The sequence below is a fragment of the Mustela lutreola genome, chromosome 16 (genome assembly GCF_030435805.1).
Source record: "Mustela lutreola isolate mMusLut2 chromosome 16, mMusLut2.pri, whole genome shotgun sequence".
Taxonomy (NCBI): domain Eukaryota; kingdom Metazoa; phylum Chordata; class Mammalia; order Carnivora; family Mustelidae; genus Mustela; species Mustela lutreola.
The window spans coordinates 43,838,423-43,858,174 of NC_081305.1; the positions used below are offsets into that span (position 1 = coordinate 43,838,423).

Genomic DNA, 19,752 nt, shown 5'->3' on the forward strand with positions numbered 1-19,752 from the left:
TCTGATCCCCCCTGTTCATTTTTCCCTTCCTTCTCCTAATATCCTCCATGATATTCCTTGTGCTATTCCACAAATAAGTGAAACCATATGATAATTGTCTTTCTCTGTTTGACTTATTTCATTTACAATAATCTCCAGTTCCACCCATGTTGATGCAAAAGTTGGGTATTCATCCTTTCTGATGGCTGAGTGATATTCCATTATATATATGGACCACATCTTCTTTATCCATTTGTCTGTTGAAGGGCATCTTGGCTCCTTCAACAGTTTAGCTTTTTTTAAAAATAACGAATGCATATTGGATTTTATTCAGATATATGATATGAATATATGACTTTTTTCTTCAACCTGTTTATATGGTGGATTACATGGATTGATTTTTTAATGTAAAACCAGTCCTCACATAACTAATAAATTTCACATAGTCATGTCATATAATTTCTTGTTGGAATTGATATACTAACATTTTGTTGGAGATTTTTCTTAGATTATGAAAAATAATAATTCTGTCATATTTTTTTCCTTTCTTCCTTCCTCTCTCTCTCCCCCCTAGTCTTTGTCTAATTTTATATTGTATAATATTGGCTTAATAGAATGAGTTGGGAGGTGTTTCTTTTCTGTTTTCTGAAAGAAGTTGTATAAAATTTGTGTTCATTTTTCAGTTTGTGAAAATTTGCAAGTGAATCCTTTTGGGCCTGAGGATTTTTAGGGAGCTTTACAATTATAAATTCAGTTTCTTTAATGGTTATTCATTTATATGGCTACTTAGGTTATCTGTTTCATCATAGTTGAGATATAGTAGCTTGTGGTTTTTGAGAAACTTAGGCTAAATAGTCTTAAACACTTAAGATTTTCCAGCCTCTTCCCTCAATAAAATTTTTGACGCACATTCCCTTATAATGATAGACATATCATTATAAGAATACAAGAATGGGGGCGCCTGGGTGGCTCAGTGGGTTAAGCCGCTGCCTTCGGCTCAGGTCATGATCTCAGGGTCCTGGGATCGAGTCCCGCATCGGGCTCTCTGCTCAGCGGGGAGCCTGCTTCCCTCTCTCTCTCTGCCTGCCTCTCCATCTACTTGTGATTTCTCTCTGTCAAATAAATAAATAAAATCTTAAAAAAAAAAAAAGAATACAAGAATGGTGTCAAATTAAACAAAAATAAAAAAATTAAAGACCAGATTCCCTTATAATGATAGATATAAATATTCTAAATAAAATATAAATAATATCTACCAATTAAAAGAATACAAAGGAATGCCATTCTTCAGGAATGTCCAAGATTTAATCTGTTATAGATTAATTAGATTTCAAAAGTCTACAAATTATATATATATATATATATATATATATATATAGGTTTTATTTATTTAAAAAAATTTTTTTTAATTTTCAGCATAAATAATATAAAGTATTCATTATTTTTTCACCACACCAGGTACTCCATGCAATCCGTGCCCTCTATAATACCCACCACCTGGTACCCCAACCTCCTGCCCTGCCCCCGCCACTTCAAACCCCTCAGATTGTTTTTCAGAGTCCATAGTCTTAGAGATCACAAATAGACAGGCAGGCAGAGAGAGAGAAGCAGGCTTCCTGCTGAGCAGAGAGCCTGATGCGGGGCTTGATCCCAGGGCTCTGGGATCATGACCTGAGCTGAAGGCAGAGGCTTTAACCCACTGAGCCACCCAGGCACCCCTACAAATTATATTTGTAAGAGATGATTATGATGGAAAAATGATCTGATACAGCCTCAAGTTATTTTAATTCTCTCAGTGAATGGTTTTGAAATATGTGTTTTTCAGTGTTCTAAAAACAGATTACATGACCATGTGTACAAAATTTAAGTTAAAAAATTCATACAGTATTATTACCTGCAAAAGCTCTTTGAAAACACATTTTGGGGCGCCTGGGTGGCCCAGTTGGTTAAGCAACTGCCTTTGGCTCAGGTCACAGTCCCGGAGTCCCGGGATCGAGTCCCGCATCAGGCTTCCAGCTCCATGGGGAGTCTGCTTCTCCCTCTGACCTTCTTGCCTCTCATGCTCTCTCTCACTCTCTCTCAAATAAATAAATAAAATCTTAAAAAAAAAAAAAAGAAAACACATTTTGGCTGAATGATTAGTAGTTGAGTTTTAAAATTAATATTTGCCTTAAAACCAATGTACTAGCATAGAATCAACTTCTGGCATTCAGAAAATCTCAATTTAATTTTATGATACATTGTTAAATGATTTCAGGGAATTTTTTTTCATCATGAAATTTTGAGGTTCTTTGATATTTTGCTTTTAGTTATTTCTTACAATATGAGAATTTGCAAATAGGACTTATTGTTGAGATAATAGCCAAGGTAAAATTAAAATAACCTTTTTAATTTTTTTAGATGTTCAAATTATCAGTGCTAGCATCCCAATAGTTCTACAAAGATTTTAATTATGATCTAATTTTTTAAATTTCCTTTTTGTTATTTGAATTATGAATTCATTGACTCTGTAAAGGTATGAAGTTCCTCCTAAAGTCATCTATTTTTTTTTTTAAAGGATTTTATTTTTATTTATTTGTCAGAGAGAGAGAGAGAGAGCACACAGGCAGGCAGAGTGGCAGGCAGAGGCAGAGGGAGAAGCAGGCTCCCTGCTGAGCAAGGAGCCTGATGTGGGACTCGATCCCAGGATGTTGGGATCATGACCCAAGCTGAAGGCAGCCGCTTAACTGACTGAGCCACCCAGGCATCCCTAAAGTCATCTATTGAAGATACATTCTCCTAATATTTTTATTGTTATGTGTCTTATTGTTTAACAAATTTTAGGAACACTTAGGTGGCTCAATTGTTAAGCGTCTGCCTTTGATCCCAGCATCCTGGGGTCAAGCCCCACAGGGTTGGGCTCCCTGCTCAGCGAAGCCTGCTTCTGCCTTTCCCATTCCTCCTGCTTGTGTTTCCTCTCTTGCTGTCTATCTGTCTCTCTGTCAAATAAATAAAATCTTAAAAAAAATTTTTTAAACTATTGATACTCACAACTTAAATACATTGTTTATGTGCAACTTGCCAAATTAAGAGTTCAAAGGTTAGTCATTACATACCAAATAAATATTAGAGAACCATAATTCATGAGTATTTAACAGTATTGCTGTGGAGTCACAACAGCTCTCATTGTTACCAATATCACCAGTCTATTTTGCTCAGGTTTTATAATTTATTACATCATAAATAAACCTTTCACTACTCAATGGATTGCATGATTGTCACATACAAAAAATATATTTTTTTAAAGATTTATTTGACAGAGAGATCACAAGTAGGCAGAGAGGCAGGCAGAGAGAGAAGGGGAAGCAGGTTCCCTGCTGAGCAGAGAGCCTGATGCAGGGCTCCATCCCAGGATCCTGAGATCATGACCTGAGCTGAAGGCAGAGGCTTAACCCACTGAGCCACCCAGTTGCCCTTGTTTTTATAATGATGTAACAGTACCTTGTGCTACCTTAAAATTACTTGTTTTGAATTCTTTTCCTTAGGACCATATCTCTGTGTTGAATTCTACAGATAATATGTTAGCCTAAAATTTCCTGTAGTACTTTTTAAGTAATATGATTCAGATGATATTAGAAAAAAAGATTCTGGGGGCGCCTGGGTGGCTCAGTCATTAAGCATCTGCCTTCTGCTTGGGTCCTGATCCTGCAGTCCTGGGATTGAGGCCTGCAACGGGCTCCCTGCTCTGCAGGAGGCCTGCTTCTCCCTCTCCCACTCCTCCTGCCTGTGTTCCCTCTCTGTGTCTCTGTCAAATAAATAAATCTTAAGAAAAAAAAAAAAAAGATTCTGTGGTCAAACCAGCTTGTAAATGGTGGCATATTTACATGACTTTTTGGAGCAATAAGTTCATTTTATTTTATCAGGGCTATAATAAATATTTTAGGAAAGGTATTTCTCGAAACTTTAACCCCTCATATGCGAGACTTACTTGACCATGAATCCCTTCTTATAATGTCTATTAATATCTTTTGCATGTGAACTATTTTTGTAAATGCTGCTCTAGCTACAAAAAATAACCACAGAGGTGGAAACTCTAGACATTATAGCTGGAGGCCAACTGAGTTTATGAAAGGACAAGTTGCTTCCTCTAAACCAATCCCATTCTTTTTCTACAGATAGGACCCTTGTCCTCTTAAAAAAGGGAAATTCCTCTGTGTAACAGTCTTCCTTCACAGTCCCTTCTTACTCTTCCCTCTACCCCAATTCTTAGTTCAACTTAATGAGATATTAAAAACAAACACAAAAACAAAATAGGTTTGTGAAATCTTAAAGGCCTGATAATGAAATAAATGTCTTTATCATTGATATAGTTAGGCCATAAATAAAGTTCTAGAATTGGAGATTCTTTTCTAAGATGAATTTTATAACAAATACAAGAATAAAGATTGTCAAATGGGCCATTACGTCATTACTTTTTTCTCTACTTCTAACAGTGTTTAACTTATTCTCAAAAGAGAAGTTAGAAATTAAGTTTATTTTTATGTAGCTTTTTTTCATATTTGAATTACCCTTCTGAAATTACATAATGAATTTCCTGCAAAACAGGAAATTATATCAAATATACATATAATCTAGCTTCCTGGGGCACCTGGGTGGCGCAGTTAAGACTCTGCCCACTGTCCTGGGATCAAGCCCCATGTTCCTCGGGCTCCCTTCTCACTGTGGAGTATGCTTATCTCTTTCCCTCTGTCCCTTGCTTGTATTCTCTCTCTTAAATAAATAAAACCTTAAAAAAAAAAAAAAAGAAAATCTGACTTCTTAAGTCAGTACTTTTGTAGCTTTTGAGTACTTGAGTACTTTTTGAGTACTTTTGAAGATTTTTGTTTAAATGTACATTTTTATGTTTGTACATGTTTATACATGTTTTTTTTCCTTGGTTGTGAATATTTATATATTTAAACAGGGTCACTGCATGGACATCAGTCTGCAACTTTCCTGCAACATACATAATGGACATCTTTCCAGGTACATATAAATCTAACTTACTCATTTTAGTGTTATTAGCTGCAGAATACTACATATGGAGAGGTATTAAATGTTCAAGTTGTTTCTCTGTTGAACATTCATGTTATTTTGCCTTCCTTGCTATTTCAAACAATTGTCCATAAATACCATTAAACATAAATACTTGTATAGGTATGTTTTTATTTCTGTAAGATAGATTCTTACATCAGGTTTGTGGAACAAAAATAGTGTATTTTTAAAGAATATTTTATTCATTTGAGAGAGAGAGAGAGAAGGGAAGGGGCAGAGAATCCTCAAGCCGACTCCCCACTGAACCAGGAGCCTGAGGCGGGCCTCATTCCAGGACCCTGAGGTCATGACTTGAACCAAAATCAAGAGTTGGATATTTAGCTGACTGAGCCACCCACACACCCTTTTATTTATTGTTTTATTGGAATAGTAACATTACTTTCCAGATAAAGCACATTCAGTCCCATCAACAGTGCATCAACAGAGATGCACATTTTCCTACAATTTAATAGTAATTGGTGCTCTTTGTCAATCTAATGAGAAATATGCCATTGCTTTAATCCGAATTCATTTAAATATTGGATAGACTGAGCATGCTTTCATTTGCTTATTGGCCATTTGAATTTTTTGTAAATTACCTGTCAATAGTGTACAATTTCTAGTATTTTTCATTAATTTTTAGAATTCTTTTGTGTTTATGGGTATTTATCATGTGGGTTACAAAAACAATTTATGGTCTATCTAGTATTTTAATATACCCTTTGTTTTGTACTTTTATAGAATCAAATATCTCCATAGAACGTTTCCTACATAAGATTATTCACATTTCCCTAAATATCTTTTTTTTTTGTATTTTGTCTTTTCTAGCTAAATTTTCCCACCAACTTTTTGTATTGAAAATTTCTAAAAATCACAGAAAAGCTAAAATAATAGTGAAACATCCATCACATCCAAGACTGACTTAGTTAACATCTGACACACTTTATTTTTATTAACATTTCACTCCTAATTACTTCATGCATAACCTAAAAATGAGATTGTCTTAATTTTAATAGCATGGCATTAGAAAATTAAAAATAATTCCATAATTTCCCAAAGTATCTCAAAAACTGGCTTAGGGACGTCTGGGTAGCTCATTCGGTTAACCGTCCGCCTTTTGCTCAGGTCATAATCCCAGGGTCCCGGAACCCAGTCCCACATTGGCCTCCCTGCTCAGTAGGGAGCCTGCTTTTCCCTCTGCCTGCTACTCCCCCTGCTTGTGCTCTCTCTCTCTCATTCTTTCTCTGACAAATGGATCTTTAGGAAAAAAAGATCCAGCAGGGGCCACTGTGCAGACCAGACTTTGCTCGCTTGTGCATCTTGCTCTACTTCTCTGTGGCCATGTCTAACAAACCCAGTAATAGTGGAGATTGAGAAATTCAGTAAGTTGAAATTGGAAAAAGACAAAAATACAAGAGAATAATCCACTACCTTCAAAAGAAATGATTGAACAGGAGAAGCAAGCAGGTAAATTGTAATGAGGCATTGCCACTTATACGCACTGTATATTCCACAAGCATTACCTTTTTCACTTATTTTAGCTGTTCAACTTTATAAGATGCACAGAGGTTGGATCAAGTTTAAATGACTGTGCTGCCCCTTTTCACATCAAAGAATTACTGACAATGAAGGTGCCTGCCTCTCCCATCTGCCAGTCTGGCTGGCAGGGAAGAAAAAGAACTTGCATGTTAATGCAGGAAGAAGCTGGGTGGGATGACAGTGAAATCGAGAGTTTAAACAAAGCTGGTCCATGGTGTCCTGTAAGCTGTAAAATGCAATTTAATCAGAGTGCCATTTTTTTGTTTGTTCAAATGATTTTAATTATTGGAATGCACAATTTTTTAAATCTGCAATAAAAATTTTAAAACCTTTTAAAAAACTTGGCTTATAAAATGTTTTTCTAAATAAGAATCTGATCAAGGCCCTCATCTTATAATCTTTTCACTGAGAACAGTCACCACCATCACTTTCTTGTAACTTGTTTGATACTCCCATTTTTAGAATCTAGCCTTGTTAGAATGTCAGACTTTTAGGATCTGTTTCCTTATGAATAAATACAGAAGTAGTAGTTTTGGTAATAATATGATGATATGTACTTACTATAGCAAAAGGTATACTCTGCATAACATAAAGCATTAAATATGTCATTATATAAGTAAAATATGTTGTCCTGGTATTACTACTGGTATTGCTGAATTTGTTTACCAATTAAGGTAGTTACTAGGCTTTTCCATTATAAACACAATTTTTAACTTTCTAATTAGTATGCAATGAATGGGATGGATAAACTCTTCTGAACAGTTCAAAAAATTTGACAAGGCACTCATGTATTATGTAGAAAGAATACATGTTAACATGTCTTTGCTTTGTATTTTTATAGTAACTATATGAAACATTAACGATAAATGTTAAAGACCCATTGTTTCTCAATCCTATCCCTGTTGTAGATTTAGTGTGTATAATTCAGCCCATATACTTATTTACTTAAGATTTTATTGAGAGTGAGCACACATTAGCAGGGGGTAGGGGCAAAGGGGAGAAGGAAAAGCAGACTCTCATTGAGTAGGGAGCCCAAGACAGGTCTCAATCTCAGGACCCTGAGATCATGACCTGAGGCAGACCACTAACTGACTGAGCTACCCAGGAGCCCCTCTAAGTGGCTTTTTTTTTTCCCCCATAGACCTAGGGCCACATCTGGTCCTTGGGAAACATTCATGCATTCTTGTTCTGGATACACTTTGAGATTGTTGGCTGATAGAAGAGCAGCACTAGTTCAAGCATTCTCATGATACTTAGATTTCTCCCGGAAGTTAAGACAGCAATCCACTTTGTTCCCAGATTGTAGCAATCATACTGCCCCCTCCCAATAAGCATGAGAGATGGGCAGGCATTCTCTTCTCTCCTGGAAGATGTAAGACTCAGCACACAGAGTTTTCCCAAATTCTTTCCTCATCTCCACAACCTGATGTTTTGAATGTACTGAATATGGTATATGGGAGTTTCATAGCTTATTTTTGGCAACTTCCTTTTTGAATCCTATCAGGTGCTCTATTTTACAACTTTTTTTTTTTTTAATATTTTATCTACTTGACAGAGAGCGAGAGGGAACACAAACCTCGGGAGTGGGAGAGGGAGAAGAAGGCTCCCCACCAAGCAGAGAGCCCAATGCGGGTCTTGATCCTATGACCCTGGGATCATGACCTATGCCGAAGGCAGACACCTAACAACTGAGCCATCCAAGCGCCCCAACTTTTAAAATCTTGTATCTCTTAAATTCTGAAGACTTAGAGTTTCAGCTAACATTTTTCCCTTAGTATCTTATTTAGCATCTTATTTTTCTTTAGTATCTTGTTAGATACCTTCTTACCCATAGGTATTCAGTATCTACCACACTCAGGTTCAGAAATGTGTTTCTACTTCTTCTCTACCACAAATGCTACAGTTAATATCCCTGTTGATGTCTTCTGGCTCATATGTGGAGAAGTGTCCTCTTGCATAGCGGAGAAGTAGGATAACTTTGTATGTATGTTTCTAACTGTGCCCATGAAAATTGTTTATTCTCCCCTGAGACTGATTAGCTTTATAAATGAGACAAGATAAACTATATAATGAATTTTTAAAATTTTATATACTAATTTGTTTTTCCTTTGAAAGAGTCAAATTTAAAGCTTAATTCGAAATTATTTCTTCTGTATATTCTAATTGCAGTTTTCTCTTCGTCTTACTAATTTATATTTTTTCCTGACTGATTTCTATCCACTTAAAGAGTTTTTCATCTTATTGTTGAGATTATTGACCTACTTTATCTGCAGTGTGGAGTAAAACAGTAGAAACAAACAAAAAAACCCAACATACCCCACATGATTTAAACTCACTTTGGACTTAATCATTTCTTCCTGGGAGAGCGTAGCAACCTGAAATGGCCAAGGTGGGTGATGGGTGAAAAGAAGCAGTGAAAAATCAAGCTTACTTAGTAGCTCCAGACAAGTAACACTAGAAATCTCCAAATAAATAAGGTCAAGTACCCTGTGGGAGAAAAATCTTAAGTTTCATCAAAAGCCAAGAATAACCACAGTTTGGAGGCACTAATATATACAAGCATGACTGACAAAAACCTATGGAGCTTCATTGTGAATTTTAAAAACAATTTTAAGATTAGAAGTATAATTCATAAGTATTCAAGGTATTTTTAAAGAACATCCTACACTTTTTCTTTTTTTAAGGATTTTATTTATTTATTTATTTGGCAGAGACATAGTGGGAGAGAGAACCCAAGCAGGGGGAGTGGGAAAGGGAGAAGTAGGCTTCCGCTGAGCAGGAAGCCTGATGCAGGGCTCGATCCCAGGACTCTGGGATCCCGACCTGAGCTGAAGGCAGAGGCTTAACAACTGACCCACCCAGGCGCCCCCATACTTTTTTTTTCTCATCCAATCTCAAACTTAGAGAAAAGTTGCAAATTTGGTGCAAAGAACTTTTCCCCCCTGAACCATATGAAAGTAAATTGCTGACTTAATGCCACATTACCCTGAAGGTGCTGGGTATTTCCTACAAACAAAGACATGTCCCAAAATATAGAATCATGTATACATATAACCGAAATACAGAATCAGAATCAAGAAGTTAACATTAAAGGGCACCTGGGTAGCTCAGTTGGTTAAATGTCTGCCTTTAGTTTAGGTCATGATCCTGAGGTCCTGGTATCAAGCCCTGAGTCGGGCTCCTGGCTCAGCCAGGAGTCTGCTTCTCTGTCCCCCTCTGCCCCTCTCCCCTGCTCATGCAAATCTTAAAAAAAGAAATTAACATTAATACATTAGATCCCATCCAGGTTTTACCAAGTGTGCCAATGTCATTTGCACTAAAGAATCCAGTTCAGAATCACACACAATGTTGAAATGTCATGTCTCTTTAATCTCCTTTAGTCTGAAAGTTTTTGTCTTGCTTTGACTTTTATAATCTTGACACTTTTGATGATTGTAAGTCAGTCTTTGGAAAATGTCTCCAATTTGGTTTTCTTTGATGTTTCTGCATAAGCAGGTTATGCATTTTGGAAGGTTGCCAACAGAACTGATGGTGTGTTCTTCTCAGGGCATATCAGGAGGCACATGATGACCCATTACTGGTGCTATTCTTTTAATCAGGTAATAAGGCATATCTGCCAGCCTTCTCCACTGTAAAATTAGTCTTTTCCCCTTTGTAATTATTAAGGATTTTATGGGAGGGGATATTCTGAGACGATATAAACATCCCATCCTTCAGCAAAATTTCAGTTGATTAATTTGTATCAACATGGACATGTCATCTATTTCATTCAAAGTTTATATTACTATTAGGTTTGTCTCAGATTTGGCACATGGAAACCCCTTCAATCCAGCCTCTATGGCCTTTTTTTTTTTTTTAAGAGTTTCTTTGTTAGAATGAGCATGAGCAAGGGGGAGGGAGAATCTCCAAAAGACCCCACACCCAGCACAGATCCCGATGCAGTGCCTGATCCAAGGACCTTGAGAGCAGACCTTAGCTGAAATCAAGTCAGATGCTTTTTTTTTTTTTTTTTAATTTTCTTTCTTTCTTTTAGATTTTATTTATTTGACAGTGAGAGAGGGAACAAGCAGGGAGGGTGGGAGAGGGAGACGCTGGCCTCCCGCCAAGCAGGCAGCCCACATGGGCTCGATCCCAGAACCCCGAGATCATGACCTAAGCCAAAGGCAGATGCTTAACAACTGAGCCACCCAGGCGCCCCAAGAGTCAGATACTTAACCAAATAAGCCACCCAGGTGACCCTCTGTAGCCTTTTAATAACCAGTCCCTATCATTCCTGATAAGTGAATGTGTCCTCACTTTAACATAAAAGATGTTCTAGGTTCATTTTCTATTTGCTCTGCCCTAAGACTGAAATCAATCATTTCTTGAAAGAGCCCTGGTTTCTATTAATGAGTATTTGGAGGCCATGATCTGGGTACCAGCATGCTTATTGCTACTGCAGTGCCACTGTTCCCAGGCCCAAGTGGACAAAGCTAATGAATATAAATACACACACAGAATGCATACACATATTTATATCTATACTTATTTTTATATCTATATATAATGAAAATAAGTTTGCATGAGTATAATTCTAATCTAAAATCACTGAGTTCATTCTAGTTGTATCCCTTTTCATCTGTGTAACTCCCTTCGCTGATGGAAGAAATGTTCATTTTATTATCCTTAAATATATAGTTATGTGCATATAAAATATATTTGATTAATCTTCCTGGAGATAATCAATATCTCATTGCCACTGCCATACTCTCCCTGGACAGATACTCTTCACCATGCTCAGGCCCTCACACAGTTCTGTACGGCCATCATGGCTTTACTGAGGTGTATGCCTACCATGCTCAGTTCTGCCAAATGGCTTTAGGATTAAATTGTTAGGAAGAAAAAGAAAAGTAAAGATTCTTTCCCATCTAGGTCAGAGGGATGTGATGTGAAAGGGACGAAACCCACTGTTGCTGGCTTTAAAGATGGAGGGAGGGGGCCATGAGCTAAGGTATATGGCAGCCTCTAGGCTGGTGACCGTTCTCAGCTTATAGCGAACAAATGAAGAGCTCAGATCTACAGATAGAACTAAATTTTGCCAGTAACCCAAATAAGCAGGAAACAGATTCTCCCCAAAGCCTCCAGAAAATAATACAGCTCTGCTGATAATTTGATTTTAGTGTGGTGAGACCCATTCTGGACTTGTGACCTATGGAACTCTTAAGATAATAAATTTGTGGGTTTTTTTTTTCCCAAGTCACAAAATTTGTGGGAATTGGTCACAGCAGCAGGGGAAGACTAATATAATGGTCATTTAATTTTCAACGAAGTTCCAAAGACTTCTACTGTTGAAAATACCATTTGTAAAAAATAATTTGGTATCTATATAGGAAACAAACAACAACAACAAAAGAATCTCAACCCCTACCTGACACCATGAACAAAAATTATTTCAAAGTAAGTCCTAGTCCTGGGGCGCCTGGGTGGCTCAGTGGGTTAAAGCCTCTGCCTTCGGCTCAGGTCATGATCCCAGTGTCCTGGGATCAAGCCCCGCATCAGGCTCTCTACTCAGCAGGGAGCCTGCTTCCTCCTTTCTCTCTGCCTGCCTCTCTGCCTACTTGTGATCTCTGTCTGTCAAATAAATAAATAAAATCTTTAAAAAAAATTAAAAAAATAAGTCCTACTCCTAATATAAAAAACTGCCATTACAAAGCTTTCAGGAAAAAACATAGGCAACTCTAAATATTTTTCTTTTTTTTTTTTTTAAGATTTTATTTATTTATTTGACAGAGAGAAATCACAAGTAGATGGAGAGGCAGGCAGAGAGAGAGAGCGAAGCAGACTCTCTGCTGAGCAGAGAGCCCGATGCGGGACTCGATCCCAGGACTCTGAGATCATGACCTGAGCCGAAGGCAGCGGCTTAACCCACTGAGCCACCCAGGCGCCCCTCTAAATATTTTTCAAACTTGGCAGCAGACAAGTTTCTTAAGTCACAGCAGTAACTAGAAAAGAAAAAAACTAGTAAGTTAAACTTTATTTAAAAAGGCTTTTGCTCATCAGAAGACACTATTAAAAAATGACTAGGGAATCCAAATGCTAGGAAAAATATTCACCAAGCATTTGTCTGACAGAGGACTGATGTCTAGGATATATTAGAATTTACATAACTCAACAATGAAAATACGATCAATTAAAAATGGACAGAAAATTTGAGCAGAGGAAATGTTCAAATGGCTAATAAGCGCAAAAAAAGTGGTCAACATCAGTAGTCATTAGGGAAATGCCAATTAAAACCACTATGACACATTATAGAACACCATCTGGATATGAGATACATATCCAGAATGACAGCACTAAATGTTGGAGAAAATGTAGGGAAACAAACTCTCATACATTGTTGCTGGGAGTGTAAAATGATACAACTATTCTGGATAAAGTTCTGGCAGAAACTTATAAAACTGAACTTATACCTATATACCATGTCCAAACAATTCTTCTCCTAGTTGTTTATCCAAAAGATATGAAAAAATACCTTCATAAAAGACACATCCAAGAATGTTTATAACTGCATTATAATAGCAAAACACCTGGAAATATCCCAGAAGCCCATCAAGAGGAGAACGGATAAAGAAACTCTGTAATAAGAACTATTTAGATATATAGTAAATACACAAACATATCACAACATGGATGAATTTTAACAATGTTATACTGGGGAACTGACTGGGAAGGGGCCTGAGGGAACTTTCTGCTGTGATGATATTTTACTTTGATAGGATTTTGGTTTGCACAAATGTATTAATTTGTCAACATTCTTCAAATGATAAATTTAAGGTAAGTGTGGTTCACTATAAATCTTACCTTAAAAACTGCAACAGAATGTTGAACTTTAGCTAGTAATATGCATGCTAAAGTGTTTAGGAGTGAAATATACTGATGTCTGCAACTTACTCTGAAATACATTTTTAAAAAATGGACCAATTTGTGGATGAAAACCAGGCTGGACAGATAGCTAACTAGATGATAAAGCAAATATAGCAAAGTATTCATTGTAGTATCTAGGTGGTAAATACATGGTATTCATTGTATAATTCTTATAGTTTTCTATGGAAATTTTCCTAAGAAAATGTTGGTGAAAATTAAAAAAAAAAAAAAAAAACTATCAACCCATAATTCTGTATTCAGTGAAAATCTCTTCTAAGAATGAGGGGATTTTCGTCCTCTTCCTGTAAGTAGCCTGAAGTGATCTCTGAAAATAGCTACCTATTCAATTGACCCGGAAAACCCCATAAAATCATGCAAATTGAAAGCTCAAATCTTTGGGGCGCTTGGGTGGTTCAGTTGTTAAGTGTCTGCCTTTAGCTCAGGTCATGATTTCAGGATCCTGAGATCAAGCCCTGCATTGGGTTCCCTGCTCAGCAGGGAGCCTGCTTTTCCTTCTCCTGCTCCCCCTGCTTGTTTTCCTTCTCTCACTGTCAAATAAATAAATAAAATCTTTTAAAAAAAAGTTCAAATCTTTGTGTTGACCTTAAGAACACTGGTGAAACTGCCATCAAGGGTATGCATATCTGTAAAGCCACCAAGTCTCTAGAGGATGTAACTTTACAGAAGCAACATGTGCCATTCTGTCACAATGGTGGAATTGGTAGGTGCACCTAGGCCAAACAGTGGGGTTGGACACAGGTTTTGTGGCCTAAAAAGAGTACTGAATTATTGCATATGCTTAAAAATGCAGAGAATAATGTTGGACTTAAGGATTTAAATGTAGCTTCTCTGGTCATTATGCACATCCAGGTGAAGAAAGTCCCCAAAATGCAGTGCAGAACTTACAGAGCTCATATTTGGATTAATCTATACCTGAGTTCTCCCTGCCACATTGAGATGATCCTTCCTGAAAGAGGAGATTGTTCCTAAACCAGAAGAGGAGGTTGCACAGAAGAAAAAGATATCTTAGAAGAAACAAAAACTTGTGGCCTAGGAATCAGTTCAGTATAAAATAAATGGAAATAAAAGTACACTCACATGCATATATGCACATGTGTGCATGATATACACACATATAACTAAAATATACCACAATGATAGCATGTAACTTGGTAGAAGCAATGATCAGTGTATTCTAACATCATTATACTACTGGGCAGGAAAAATTGTAAGTTTAGACTTTGATAAGTATGTCCTGCTAAATTAAAGATTTCGCAAAGTCACTGAAATAATGCAAACAGAATATATACCTTCCAAAAGAGGACGACATAAAAAATGGGAGAGGAGGGGCACCTGGGTGGCTCAGTGGGTTAAAGCCTCTGCCTTCATTTGGCTCAGGTCATGATCCCAGGGTCCTGGGATCGAGCCCCGCATCAGGCTCTCTGCTCCGCGGGGAGCCTGCTTCCTCCTCTGCCTGCCTCTCTGCTTACTTTGGATTTCTCTCTGTCAAATAAATAAATAAAATCTTTAAAAATAAATAAATAAATAAAATGGGAGAGGAGAACAATTTAAAGAAGGAATAATGGGGGGAAGGGGAATGAAAACATTAAAAAGTTACATATAACATATATAGTGATGTGATAAAATGGTAGAAATAAATACAAATATGTCATTAAATGGATAAATAAAATCTAATTATGTTATTGTCAAGATACACATTAAAATAATTATACAGAAAGGCTGAAAATGAGGAAGCAGAAAAAACAGTCAAAATACTAATCAGAAGAAAGTTGATGTAGCTATATTAACATTGTGTAAAATAGACTTTAAATAAAAGCATTCTATTGGGGCGCTTGGGTGGCTCAGTGGGTTAAGCCACTGCCTTCAGCTCAGGTTATGATCTCGGGGTCCTGGGATCAAGTTCCGCATCGGGCTCTCTGCTCAGCAGGGAGCCTGCTTCCCTCTCTCTCTCTGCCTGCCTCTCCATCTACTTGTGATTTCTCTCTGTCAAATAAATAAATAAAATCTTAACAAGCATTATAAAAAGATCAGCACAAAATCAAATATTTAAATCTCCAGTAATTTATATAAATCTAAACTTATGTGTTACTAAAAATACATACATTTAAGCCCAAATTACTGAAACTACAAGGAAAAATAACATTAGAGCCATAGTGGGAGATATCACATATTTCTTTTAGTAACTTAATTTAAGAGACAAAAACAAGTATGATTATAGAGGACCTGGACAAAAAATTTACAAACTTTAGTGCATACATTTAAAAAAGTATAATATATATAGTAACTGCAAAAGACATTATTTTTAAGGGCATCTGGGTGGCACCCAGTTCCATATATATACGACAACTTAATTTATGACTCTTGCTAAGAGGGGAAAGGATAGCCTTTTCATAATGTGAGACAACTGGTGTGTGCACACACAAAAAATTACACCCCTCTTTTGTCTTACAGAAAGAGATGGATTCTAAGAAGTTTTATGACAAAAAAAATGTGTAAGGCAAAACTTTAAGAATATAGAAAACTAAAATTATAGAAGATTTTGTTTTTTTTAAAGCTTTATTTTAAATAAAGAGTACACACATGCACCTGTGCCTGTGGGGGGGAGGGGCAGAGGGAGAGAATCCTCAAGCTGACTCTCCTGGAGCCTGATACCGGTCTCCATCCCATAACCCATGAGATCGTGACCTGAGCTAAAACCAAGAGCTTTATTTTCTCTCCATTAGCCAAGATAAAATCTTCTCATGTATAAAGTTATTTAACTATTTTATTAGTCAATGGCCTTTCAACCTTACCTAGTAAAACGCTCCCATGATACAATGGGTGCCTGCTTTGCCCGGCTGTGCCAGAGGAAAAAGGAGTTAATCTAGGCCTGACTTTGAAATCATGTTTCTTGAAAACAAACAAAACTGTTAATTTTGCATTCTTCCCCATAACATGTATACTTGATCCAACAGAAAACTCATGTCTAAGAGGCGCCTGAGTGGTTCAGTGGGTTAGGCCTCAGCCTTCAGCTCAGGTCATGATCTCAGGAGGGTCCTGGGGTCCAGCCCTGCATTGGGCTCTCCGCTGAGGGGAGCCTGCTTCCCCCTCTCTCTGCCTGCTGCTCTGCCAACTTGTGGTCTCTCTCTGTGTCAAGTGAATTGAAAATAAAATCTTTAGGAAAAAAAAAAAAAAGAAAGAAAAGAAAAACCATGTCTAAATTATTTGCCAGATATGGACGCCTGGGTGGCTCAGTCACTTAAGTGCCTTCGGCTCTGGTCCTGATTCCTGGGACTGAGCCCCATGTTGGGCTCCTTGCTCAGCAAGGAGCCTGCTTCTCCTCTCCCTTGCCTGCCTCTCTGCCTACTTGTGCTCTCTAGCAAATAAATAAAATATTTAAAAAAATAAATTATTTGCCAGATAAATTGATTAACCACCCCCCCAATCAAATTAGTGTCCAAGAAAGAAACAACTTGACCATCCACCAGGAGGACCTCCCGCTCTCCTAGAGTTAAACTTCTACAGACATCGAAATAGAGGCACGAGAAGAGCACATCTGCATAACACAAATCGTCACTAGTCATCACCAGTCACGCAACCACCCTCAATTATGAACACATAATTGAGGGAGGATTGAGGGAGGTCCCTTCCTCCGTCAGACAATCCCACAGTTATGTCATTACCAGGCAGCTTCCAGTACGAGCCACCTCACACCCAACGGCAGGTAGAATCGCCCTCAGAAATACGGAAATACAACCACACACACAGCCGCCGAGGGCCTCCCAGTCAGCTTGTAACCGTCTCGCGTTATCTCACACACAAAAAGGGCCTGGCCAGGCAGAGGGGAGGTCTCTGCGAGTCCGAGGCTCCGGCTAGTCCCTGCCTCAGCCCCAGCTCCTCCACCGCACATGCCCGCCTGAGGGTCCGTCCCACCTTCTCCAGGTCTGATGAGACCCGGGAATGCCTCTCCGTAACTGCGGTCTCAGACCCTAACCGCCCCAGCCCCTTACGCCTGACGCCTGCGCACTGAGTGCAGGCGGGCACTCCCAGGAATACCAGCGGCGCAGCAGTTGCGCGAGCGCGTTTTAGCCGCGGAGTCCAAGAACCTCGCGGAGGTTTAGAAAACTGGGATAAAAAATAAATGTTTATAAAAAATAAAAAATTAAAAAAAAAAAAAAAAAAGAAAGAAAACTGGGCATCTCAGCGTCCTGGCCGGCCAGGCTACCACCTTCCGGGCGTTGGACTACATTTCCCAGAGGCACCGCGTCCCCAGTGCGGCTTCATTTCCGTTTGTTCGCGCGATTTGGGGACCTCGCGTGGGGAGGGCAGCGTCTGTGGAGGACCTTGGCTCGGCTCCGGCTGGGCGGGCGAACCCCAAATTGGGCTTGGACCCCGGGCGCCAGATCCTGGATCCTGAACCGCACCTTCTGTCGAGGTGAGGATGTCCGGAATGCCGTGGCGGAAGCGTCGCTGGGATTGCGTGTATGTTGGTCTCCAGCCGTTTTGTGCTGTGAGCCAGCCTGCCTGTTACTGATGTAGGCGAATGAACGTGTGCGACTGTGGTTTTGTGTGTAAGCGTTTGTGTGAGGGTGAGTCGTGACTCTGAGGGTGTAGTAGTGCTGCTGTGACAATGTGTTTGTGACCGCGTGCTTGACTGAGAATGTGCCTATGTGACGGTGATTGTGTGTGTACCTCGTATGTGACCGGGGGTTTGCTTGTGTCTGTGAGCTGTGCGGCAGTGCTCTTGTGACAGGGTTTTTGGATGTACTTGGGTCACTTTGAGGTTGTGTATGTGACTGTGTGTTGTGTGTATCACTGAAGTTTGTGACTTTAAGATGTTATGAGAGTGTTGCTGTGACCCGGTATTTGTGACCACTTATTTCTTTGATCTGGTACTTAGTTGCATTTTTCTGTTTGATTGGATGGCTGTGTGTATGCCATATGTATGACTCTTGGGACTGTAAGTGTGTCGCTTTCATGACTGTGTGAAGATAGTAAAAGTGCTGCTGTGAAATGCTGTTTTTTGGCCTCTTGTATCCATGACAGGGTGCTTGGATGTGCTTGAGTCCTTGTGTGTATGCTGTTTATGATTGGATTTTGTTTAATATAAGAGGTGGTCTGAGGATGTAATATTAACTTGGCGATTGTGACTCTGGCTGTGTGGCCACGGAAGTGTGTGTGACTTTGTCTAGTCAATTTGTATATTTTATAGTCTGTGATCTTATGGGCGTTTAGTGAGGTACAGAGATAAAATTGGGTTTTTGTATTTGGGGGGTTCATTATGGGACTGAGTCTGTCAATGTGTCTTGAGTCCCTTTGGCTATGTCCTTACAGAACTTGACATCTTTCTCTTCTGACCTCAGTAATCCCTCTTCACACATGGCCTATACACATGGCCTGTAATGGTTCTTAGTTCACACTGGGATTGCAGATGTAGGTTTCCTTTTGGCTTCCAGGTGTCCTCTCACCTTACAGTCTTAAGAATGTTGAATGCAAGAAAGTGATAGGAAGGAAAGATGTCAGGAATTTGAGACCCTGAATGAAGACAGCTATTTTTAAGTCACAGACCTGTTCTTGACAAGATTAGAGCTGATTGCACCTTCAAAACAGGCTATATGGAAATATAATGGGGAGTAGGAATACTTCTAGAGAATGTGTTAGAGGAGTCAGTCACATACTTTAGAACTGGTAGTGCTCTGTCTCCAGTGGACAGTTTTGAATCCAGCAGTAAATTCTGGCCCAAGACAGCTGGAGTCTTGGACCTTCTATCTAAAACAGAGTACAGAATTGTTCTACTCTCTAACTTTCCTCCAGGGTAAATTAGGGATAGTTTGGGGGGCTGGGTGGGTAAGAGCATGTGTTCTAATTTAGAGTATATCCTAAGAAAGGTGTACTATCTTATGATTCCATTTTCTTTTCCTGAGAGTAGAATCCAGAGAAGGAAAAAATGGCTGTCGTACATTCAAAAGCAAAGTCCAAGGTGAGTAGATGTTTCCTCTTTGTTTCTCTAAATGCCTTTATTTTTTCAGGACATAGGAATCTTTGTTTTCTTTTTCCTAGTTAAGCTTTCTCAAATAATGGAGGTAGCAAAACAGTTTTCTGTAGATTGGGAGCAAGGAATATGTGCAGTTAATTGAGAGAGATACTTCCCAACAGTGGTTAAATTGAGGAAGAATGGATTTGAGACTTGTTAATTTAAATAGGAGATGATATTGTGTTATTTCTGACACAGCAGCATTCTTTTTTCTCTTCTTTTATTTATTTATTTTTTTTTTAAAG

The 19,752-nt window shown here is 38.5% G+C and overlaps 2 protein-coding genes and 1 pseudogene across 5 annotated transcripts in view; all 3 read left to right on the forward strand.

The window, feature by feature from the left end:
• The window catches only part of LOC131817809 (zinc finger protein 420-like), a 49,472-nt gene extending 37,616 nt beyond the window's left edge, over positions 1 to 11,856 (forward strand). The window contains exons 6-7 of one of the 2 annotated variants that reach the window (XM_059151472.1): positions 4,922 to 4,983; positions 8,126 to 11,856. In XM_059151472.1, coding sequence (XP_059007455.1) covers positions 4,922 to 4,968 — 47 coding nt within the window. In that variant the 3' untranslated portion in view covers positions 4,969 to 4,983; positions 8,126 to 11,856. Of the gene's footprint in view, positions 1 to 4,921; positions 4,984 to 6,572; positions 6,911 to 8,125 lie in introns of those variants that run through there. The other variant, XM_059151471.1, reaches the window with a different exon arrangement.
• A 2,151-nt stretch (positions 11,857 to 14,007) lies between these two features.
• On the forward strand, positions 14,008 to 16,365 carry LOC131817831 (large ribosomal subunit protein uL22-like; annotated as a pseudogene).
• A 598-nt stretch (positions 16,366 to 16,963) lies between these two features.
• Positions 16,964 to 19,752, forward strand: part of ZNF420 (zinc finger protein 420) — a 51,611-nt gene continuing 48,822 nt past the window's right edge. For 2 of the 3 annotated variants that reach the window (XM_059151459.1, XM_059151462.1), the window contains exons 1-2: positions 16,965 to 17,908; positions 19,403 to 19,453. The gene's annotated coding sequence lies outside the window, so the exon portion shown is untranslated. Of the gene's footprint in view, positions 17,909 to 19,402; positions 19,454 to 19,752 lie in introns of all 3 variants that reach the window. The other variant, XM_059151461.1, reaches the window with a different exon arrangement.